Consider the following 8,816-nt stretch of genomic DNA (forward strand, 5'->3'; position numbering starts at 1 on the left):
GGTCTCGATCTCCTGACCTCGTGATCCGCCCGTCTCGGCCTCCCAAAGTCCTGGGATTACAGGCTTGAGCCACCGCGCCCGGCTCATGTGATTCTTAAAGGTGAAAGAGAGAGGCTGGGCGCAGTGGCTCATATTTGTAATCCCAGCACTCTGGGAGGCCAAGGCGGGTGGATCACGAGGTCAGGAGTTGGAGACCAGTCTGGCCAATATGGTGAAACCCCGTTTCTACTAAAAATATAAAAATTAGCTAGGCGTGGTGGCACTTGCCTGTAGTCCCAGCTGCTTGGGAGGCTGAGTCGAGAGAATCACTTGAACCCGGGAGGCGGAGGCTGCAGTGAGCTGAGATGGCACCACTGCACTCCAGCCTGGCTGACAGAGCAAGATTCTGTCTCAAAAAAAAAAAAAAAAAAAAAAAAAAAAAAGAAAGAGAGGCAGAAGAGGGGTCAGAGTCAGAAAGATTTGAAGACACCAAGTTATTGTCTTTGAAGAGGGAAAAAGGAAGTCACACTGGGAATGCAGGCAGCCTCTGGAAGTTGGAAAAGGCAACGAAATGGGTCCTAGAACTCCCAGAGCGAGGAATCCTGCTGCCACCTGGATTTGGGCCTAGTGATACCCATTTTGGACTTCTGACCTCTAGAACAGTAAAGTAATAAATAAGTGTTGTTTTAATCCACTAACTTTATGATCGTTTGGTAGAGCAACAAATAGAGATCCAGTACAATAATAACCCCTCAGTCTCAGTGGTTTTCAAATACAAAAGTTTGTTTCTTGCCCATATTACGTGCCCTTCACAGTTTGGCTTTGGCTCTGTCCCATGTCTTCTGTGTCCCAGAACCCTGGCAAGAGAGGCTGCCCCTACCAGGGGGACACCAGGCTCAGGGCAGATGGAAAAGCACAATGGCAGAACCACATTGGGGCTTTGAAAGCATCAGAGAGGTGCTTTGATGCTCTGCTTCATGTCTTCTATATCCCAGAGCCCTCTCTTGTCAGGGTTCTGGGATACAGAAGACATGGGACAGAGCCAAAGCCAAACTATGGGCTGAGCGCTGTGGCTCATGTCTGTAATCCCACCACTTTCTGAGGCCGAGGCGGGCAGATCACTTGAGGTCAGGAGTTTGAGATCAACCTGGCCAACATGGTGAAACGCTGTCTCTACTAAAAATATAAAAATCAGCCAGGTGTGGTAGTGCTCACCTGTAATTCCAGCTACTCAGGAGGCTGAGGTGGGAAGATCACTTGAACCCGGGAGGCGGAGGTTGCAATGAGCTGGGATCATGCCACTGCGCTCCAGCCTGGGTGTCAGAGCAAGACCCTGTCTCAAAAACAAAACAAAACAAAAAAATAGCCAGGCGTAGTGGCACATGCCTGTAGTCCCAGCTACTCAGGAGGCTGAGGTGGGAAGATCACTTGAACCCGGGAGGCGGAGGTTGCAATGAGCTGGGATCATGCCACTGCGCTCCAGCCTGGGTGTCAGAGCAAGACCCTGTCTCAAAAACAAAACAAAACAAAAAAATAGCCAGGCGTAGTGGCACATGCCTGTAGTCCCAGCTACTCAGGAGGCTGAGGAAGGAGAATTGCTTGAACCCTGGAGGCGGAAGTTGCAAAGAGCCAGGATTGTGCCGCTGCACTCTGGCCTGGGCAACGGAGTGAGACTGTCTCAAAAAAAAAAAAAAAAAAATTAAAAACAGATATTCTCCCCAGTGTAGGAGATCAGTGTCAGATCTCCAAGGGTAGCACTGAAGGAAATGAGCCTGGACACCCTCCCAAGGTTAAAGTGACTAGCCCACTCCCAGGCTTCTTTTAGGTACCCCTTCCTGATCTCTAACCTTAATTATGGGGGGGAGAGGAGAATAGTTGAAAACACAGCTGGTCTAGGAGACTCATTCCGTTTCATGGAACACCTCTGTGCAGGCTGTGTCCAGGAACAGCCGTAGACCACACAGTCAGGCTACCCAGCGTGTGGGCCCAGCAGCCAGGCTGGAACTCTATCTCCACTTACCTGCTGAGTGGCTGGCAGGAAGTTACTCAGCCTCTCGGTGAGCAACCCAAACTCTGTGTGTTAGTTGTTTGTTCATTGATAAAATTAGGCTTCTCATCATTCTCATCAACTTCACGCGCTTGCTGTGAGGAACACATGAGCTGATGCCATCACAGCCTCCTCAGTAGGCAGCAGTAGGTGTTTAGGGAGCTGGCTATGGAGGCTGCCCCGCTCACTGCTTCCTTTCTAGGGGAGGCCAACTTCACATGCGTGCACACACACAAACAGGGTGGCCTGATGCAGACCAGCTGGTCTAGAAAGGCCTTCACGGCCTCAGGGAGCCTGGGAGGCGGCTTGGGGGAGACCATGAAACGCAGATAGACCAGCGACCCAGAGATCAGAGAGACCAAAGGACCCAGAGATCCAGAGACATCCAGACACCAGAGGCAACAAGAAAGTGAGAGGCTCAGAGGCCCATTGAGACCCAGGCAGCTTGTTCTGTGTTACGAGGGGAAAAATAAAATAAAAAACAAAAGAAACAAAAGAGAGACCCAGGGAGCCTCACTGAAACCTAGAGACTCAGGGAGGCCAATAGATTCAGGGACACCCATAGAGAGCCAGAGACCCTGCCGCAGCAAGGCACAATCAGTGAATCAAAACTCGCTCACCAGGCCCTCGCAGTCCAGGCCTCATTTCCCGGCTCAGCACCTTGGCGCTGCGTTTATCAAGACGGGAACAGGGATCCTAGCTCCCGGCCCGTCCTATGGGGTCTCAGGCCCTGGGGTCCAGCTGGCCTGCCTTCACGTCTCTTATAGTTGATGAAGCTTTGGAGACGCTTTCACCCTGGGGAGCCACAGCTGGGCGCCGACTGGGCTCACAAGCGGAGAGGCAGGCGGTGAAGGCCAAGCCCCGCCCCCCAGGAAGGCCCTGATTGGTGGACGGGCTGCTCTGGGCAGGGCCGCCCTGAGGCTATATAAGCCCGCTCGCTGTCTACGCGGGCGTTCTGCTCTGGGCAATTCCTGAGCTCGGGTAAGGCTCTCTGGAGGAGGAGGCTGGGCTGCTTGTGCGCGCCGAGGTGGAGATTGGCCCGGGGGTGGTCGACCGCACGTTCTCCTCAGCCCCGTGGTTGGCGTCACTCTCTCGGGGATGAGGGTGGGTTTAGGACAGGAGCTTGAAATGTTTGAAGTGGCCCCATCAGCTTGCTCTAAATTCAGGTATTTCTCTAATTTCGTTCATCCCTGAGGGCCTCAGTTTCCCCTCGGTGTAAGGGATCAGTGACCCTTTCAACTCTGCTTTGGTGAGGGGTCGGGGGTGGTTGTGAGTTGGGGCCTGGAGGAGCAGTTAAGCTCTGGGTTTTTTGTCTTTTTTTGCCAGGCGCAGTGGCTCACGCCTGCAATCCCAGCACTTTGGGAGGTCAGGAGTGTGAGACCAGCCTGGCCAACACGATGAAACCCCGTCTCTACCAAAAAATACAAAAAATTAGCCGGGCGTGGTGGCGCATGCCTGTAATTCCAGCTACTCGGGAGGCTGAGGCTGGAGAATCACTTGAACCCGGGAGGCGGAGGTTGCAGTGAGCCGAGATCGCGCCACTGCACTCCAGCCTTGGCGACAGAGAGACTCTGTCTCAAAACGCACAAACAAACAAACGAAACCCGAAAAACCTCTCGGGGTTTTGGAGACCAAAGACTTCACTTTTAACTGGCTGTGAGGTTTTCAGTTTCCTCGTTTAAAAATGGGTCGAGTTAATCTTACCTCTTTACCAGAATGGAATAAGATAAGGCCCTTAAGCACAGCTCCAGGCACTTAGGAAGCCCTCAGCCGTGCTTGTTGCTGCTGTTACTCTGGCCTGTCCTGGGGTGCCAGGAGGAGGGTGGGGGTGCCGCAGCCCATAGCAACTCTTTGCTTCTTTTCTGACCTCCCCACTCCTCTTGCATCCCAACTGCCTTCTATTCTGAGCCCCCAAGTCTCTGCACCCACCCCTCCGCCGTCCTGGCCCCTGTCACCACCCTCTTGATTTGTGGGCGTCATGGGGGTACATGCTAAGTCCTGAGCCTCCTTTCTCTACAGGTCAACCTGCCCCATCTCCATCTCTTATGAGATGAGTGACTCCCAAGACCCCACCACTTCCCCTGTAGTTACCACCCAGGTAGAGCTGGGGGGCTGCAGCCGGCAAGGTGGGGGCAATGGGTTCCTCCGTTTTCGCCAGCACCAGGAGGTCCAGGCCTTCCTCAGCCTTCTGGGTGAGTTTGGAGGGCTGGCACGGGAGGGACTGTGAGGCCAAGTGTGAAAGCAGACGTGAAGTGTGAGGTCTCACCTTCCTGTACAGACATCTGAGGCCTCTGACCCTCACCCTCTCAAGGTAACCCAGCTTAGGCAGGTAGGAGGGGAGTCCTCTCAGAAACTGGGTTCAGGGCCAGGCGCCGTGACTCATACCTATAATCCCAACACTTTGGGAGGCTGAGATGGGAGGATTACTTGAGACCAAGAGTTCAAGACCAGCCTGGTCAACATAGTGAGACCTCATCTCTATTTACATTAAGAAAGAGAGAGAGAAAGAAGAGAGAGAGAGAGAGAGAGAGGGTTCAGTGGCGGCTTGGGCTTTGGAGCTTCTGATGCCACTCTTCATGGAGGCGGTGGTAACCTGCGTCCTGTCTTCTCTACCCTCAGAGGACAGTTTTGTCCAGGAATTCCTCTCCAAAGACCCCTGCTTCCAGATTTCAGATAAGGTGAGAGAGCACAGGCTGGGGGTCTCTTGAGGTTCAGGTTGAGTTGGTGGAAATTGAGTGCCGCTGCTTTATTGGGTGCCCTGGTCTGGTAGGGAGAGCCACTCCCCTTCCACCCTTACCAGTTCATCTTTGCATACCCCTTCCCACCATTTTACTGACTTTCTTTCCCTGCAGCACAACCTCCTTGGGTGCAAATGAACCTGGGTGCAAGCCCCTCCTCCTCAGAGGATAACTAACCCCCCGACCCTGATCTGTCTCTGCAGTATCTCCTGGCCATGGTGCTGGTCTACTTCCAGCGCGCCCACCTGAAGCTCAGCGAGTACACCCACAGCAGCCTGTTCTTGGCCCTGTGAGTGGCGGGGGCAGGCAGTGGAGGCATTTGCTGGAGGTGTCGGATGGGACGGGGCAGATGTGTGGCCTCTGCTCCCTGACCCTGTGCCTCTGTGGCTAGGTACCTTGCAAACGACATGGAGGAGGACCTGGAGGGGCCCAAATGTGAGATTTTTCCATGGGCCTTGGGAAAAGATTGGTGTTTACGAGTGGGGAAATTCCTGCACCAGAGGGATAAGCTTTGGGCACGGATGGGTTTCCGGGCTGTTGTGAGCCGCCAGTGCTGTGAGGAGGTGAGGTTGTGGAGGCAGCCTGGGGTGTGGGGAAGGCTGGGGTTCCCACCCCATTTACTGTCCACTCTGCTCCTCCCAGGTCATGGCAAAGGAGCCATTCCACTGGGCTTGGACTCGGGACCGGCGCCCCCACCATGGTGGGGTTCAGAGGGTCTGTCCACAGGTCCCTGTTCACCTTCCCCGGGGTCCTGGCCTCTCGCCGCCCCACTGTTCCCCCTGTGGCTTGCCCCAGCACTGCAGCCGCCACCAGCTTAAGCCTGTGTCATCCAAGTGCCCTTCTCTGACCTCGGAGTGTCATCGTCCTCCTTCCCAAAATTATCTCTCAAGGGTCAAAAACGCCTGGGGTGGGGACTTTCTCATCGTCTTGCCCCCGCAGATGCAACTGGAACCAGGCACCTACTCCCTCCGCAGTGAGTGCAGGATGGGACAGCAGCTGCAGGGCTGGTGTGGGAGCTTGGGAGGCAGGAGTGAGGACCAACAGTATGAGAGGGAGTGCTCTGGGCCTCGAATCGACGTGCTGCCCTTCCTGTGTGAGCTCGGCAGGTTTCCTCTCTGAGCCTGACTCTTTCCTCTCCGCAGTCTTCCCAAAGCCTCTGGCACGCCCTGGGCACTGAAGCCCTGCAGGGTGAAGAACAGCACGCCTGCTGGCCCGCTGACTGACACACCACTGGCTGTGCCCCCACCCCTGCCCCTTCCTCCCAGCCCGCAGCTTGTGCCCACTCTGGTCCTGGTCCCCTCTAATAAATTCATGTCCACAGGACACCAACTGTGCTTAGGTCCTGGCCTGGTTCCTTGACCCAGGGTTGGGGTAGGGAGGAGGTGTCTACCAGGGTTACACCATGTGAGCACAGGCTGTGTAACAGCTCGGCCCCTTCCCATTGGTGGCCAGTTATTCTGAGCCTCAGTTTCCTCTCTGTGCTGTCCATGCCTATGGATGATGAGATCTACACAGTCTAGATGGGATTAAGTGAGATGAGGTATCTGCAGCCCTTAGAAGAGGGCCAGGGAGCCGAGCCTGGTGGCTCACACCTGTAATCCCAGCACTTTGGGAGGCTGAGCTGGGTGGATCACTTGAGGTCAGGAGTTCAAAACCAGCCTGGCCAACATGGTGAAATCCCTTCTCTACTAAAAATACAGAAATTAGCGAGGCATGGTGGTGGGTGCCTGTAGTCCCAGCTACTCGGGACACCAAGGTGGAAGAATTGCTTGAACTGGGGAGGCAGAGGTTACAGCAAGTTGAGATCACGCCACTGAGCTCCAGTCTGGTGACAGAGTGAGGCTCTGTCTCAAGAAAAAAAAAAAAAAAGGAAAAAGGGGGGGCTGGGGCCAGGAACATATTGGGAAACAAAATTTGAATGGAAAACAGCTCTTTATTTAGTCTAGAAATGCCTTCAGGGCCAGGTTTACTTAGGAATAAGACTTGATCACTTCCTTGAGCTGCAATCAAATATAATATTGTAATTATAATAACCCCCTCTCCCCCAAGAGACATGGGGACTCAAAAGGGTTAATTTCTTTCTTTTTTTGTTTTTTTGAGACTGAGTCTCGCTCTGTCGCCCAGGCTGGAGTGCAGTGGCGGGATCTCGGCTTGCTGTAACCTCTGCCTCCCGGGTTCAAGTGATTCTCCTGCCTCAGCCTCCTGAGTAGCTGGGATTATAGGTGACCACCACTGTACCTGGCTAATTTTTTTGTATTTTTAGTAGAGATGGGGTTTCACCATGTTGGCCAGGCTGGTCTCGAACTCCTGACCTCATGATCCACCCACCTCGGCCTCCCAAAGTGCTGGGATTACAGGCGTGAGCCACCATGCACAGCCCAAAAAGGGTTAATTTCTTAATGGAGGAGATAGGAAGGCTTCCCAGAGGAGATGGCAATTGGACTGCACCTGGATATTCATGGAAGGACAGTCTAGAGTAGTGATTATGGCTTGGTCTTTGGAGCCAGCTTTTTAAATTCAAATTCCAGGTCTCTGGGTTAGCTTGGCATGTTATTTAATCTCCCTGTGCCCTCATTGACTCATCTGTAAAATGGGTTATTCTGAGATGTGAATGGGTTAATCCCATGGAAGGGTTTAGAACAATGTCTGGCATGAACAAGTGTGAACCCTGGGTGTTCCAGTGGAGGAAACTGCCTAGAGAAAGGCTGGTGAGGAGGGTGTTTAGGGGGTGAAGATGGAGAAGGGTAGCAGAGAATAGACAGAGTTAAGAAAGCCTGGAGACTGAGGACATTAGAAGCCAACACAAGGACTAAAAAGTATTTTTAATATGTTTTTCCAATAGATAATATATTCACATGTATATTTTAAACCAAGAGCCACCCTCCTACCCCTGACTTCAGCTCCCTGGTTCTCTGCCCTGAAATCAACGAAAGCAATGTTTCTCCTGTCTTTCCAGAGAAAGAGTCTAAACTTATAGAAGCCCATGTGGTATAATAAAAATTTTTAAAAATATATAGATGGCTGGGTGTGGTGGCTTACACCTGTAATCCCAGAACTTTGGGAGGCCAAGATGGGAGGATCACTGGAGCCCAGGAGTTCAAGACCAGCCTGGGCAACATAGTGAGACCTCATCTGTGCCAAAAAATTTAAAAATTAGCTGGGTGTGGTGGTGTGTGCCTGTAGTCTCAGCTACTTGGGAGGCTGGGGTGGGAGAATCACTTGACTCCAGGAGTTGGAGGCTGCAGTGAGCTATGATTGCACCAGGGCGCTCCAGCATGGGCGACGGAGCGAGAGCCAGTCTCAAAATACATATGTATGTCTATTTGGTTCCTGACAGAGCTCCTGAAACCCTTGTAATTTTCTTTTTTTCTCGCTCTGTTGCCCAGGCTGGAGTGCAGCGGCACGATCTTGGCTCACTGCAAGCTCCGCCTCCCGAGTTCACGCCATTCTCCTGCCTCAGCCTCCCAAGTAACTGGGACTACAGGCGCCCACCACCACGCCCAGCTAGTTTTTTGTATTTTTAATAGAGACGGGCTTCCACCGTGTTAGCCAGGATGGTCTCCATCTCCTGACCTTGTGATCCGCCCACCTCAGCCTCCCAAAGTGCTGGGATTACAGGCGTGAGCCACTGCGCCCGCCCTTAACCCTTGTAATTTTCTAAGTGATAGAAGTGTCTTTTCTTGATAGCAACCCTTCCACCTCTATTAATCCTAATAAGATTATTACACCTGAGTTTATGCTAATGAGGCGACAAGACCAGGGGCTGGGGGACTAAAGATTGGGTTATAAAAACGGGTGGATGTGCTGGGAGGGTAGAGAGGGCCTGGAAGCTCTGTGTACCATACCCCCAGTGCCTTGCCCTATGCATCTTTTCCATCTGGCTGTTTTGGAATTGTTTCCTTTATAATAAACAGGTAATATCCTAGGAAGTGAGGCACTTTCCTGAGTTCTGGGAGTTGTCTACTGCATTATCAAACCTGAGGAGGCGCTGGGGGAACCTCTGAATTTGTAGTTCGCCAGAGAGAAGCATTCCCTGGGTACCCCATTTGTGG

The 8,816-nt window shown here is 52.8% G+C and overlaps 1 protein-coding gene across 1 annotated transcript in view; it reads left to right on the forward strand.

Annotated features, from left to right (window-relative positions):
- Positions 1–5,941, forward strand: part of SPDYC (speedy/RINGO cell cycle regulator family member C) — a 45,405-nt gene extending 39,464 nt beyond the window's left edge. Inside the window, exons 3-9 of the mRNA XM_011993597.1 lie at positions 2,947–3,007; positions 4,046–4,218; positions 4,646–4,704; positions 4,968–5,053; positions 5,156–5,327; positions 5,407–5,737; positions 5,907–5,941. Of these exons, the coding sequence (XP_011848987.1) occupies positions 2,947–3,007; positions 4,046–4,218; positions 4,646–4,704; positions 4,968–5,053; positions 5,156–5,327; positions 5,407–5,737; positions 5,907–5,941 (917 nt within the window). The remainder of the gene's footprint in view (positions 1–2,946; positions 3,008–4,045; positions 4,219–4,645; positions 4,705–4,967; positions 5,054–5,155; positions 5,328–5,406; positions 5,738–5,906) is intronic.
- The last annotated feature ends 2,875 nt before the right edge of the window (positions 5,942–8,816 follow it).

Source organism: Mandrillus leucophaeus, unplaced genomic scaffold (genome assembly GCF_000951045.1).
Source record: "Mandrillus leucophaeus isolate KB7577 unplaced genomic scaffold, Mleu.le_1.0 Scaffold43, whole genome shotgun sequence".
Taxonomy (NCBI): Eukaryota; Metazoa; Chordata; class Mammalia; order Primates; family Cercopithecidae; genus Mandrillus; species Mandrillus leucophaeus.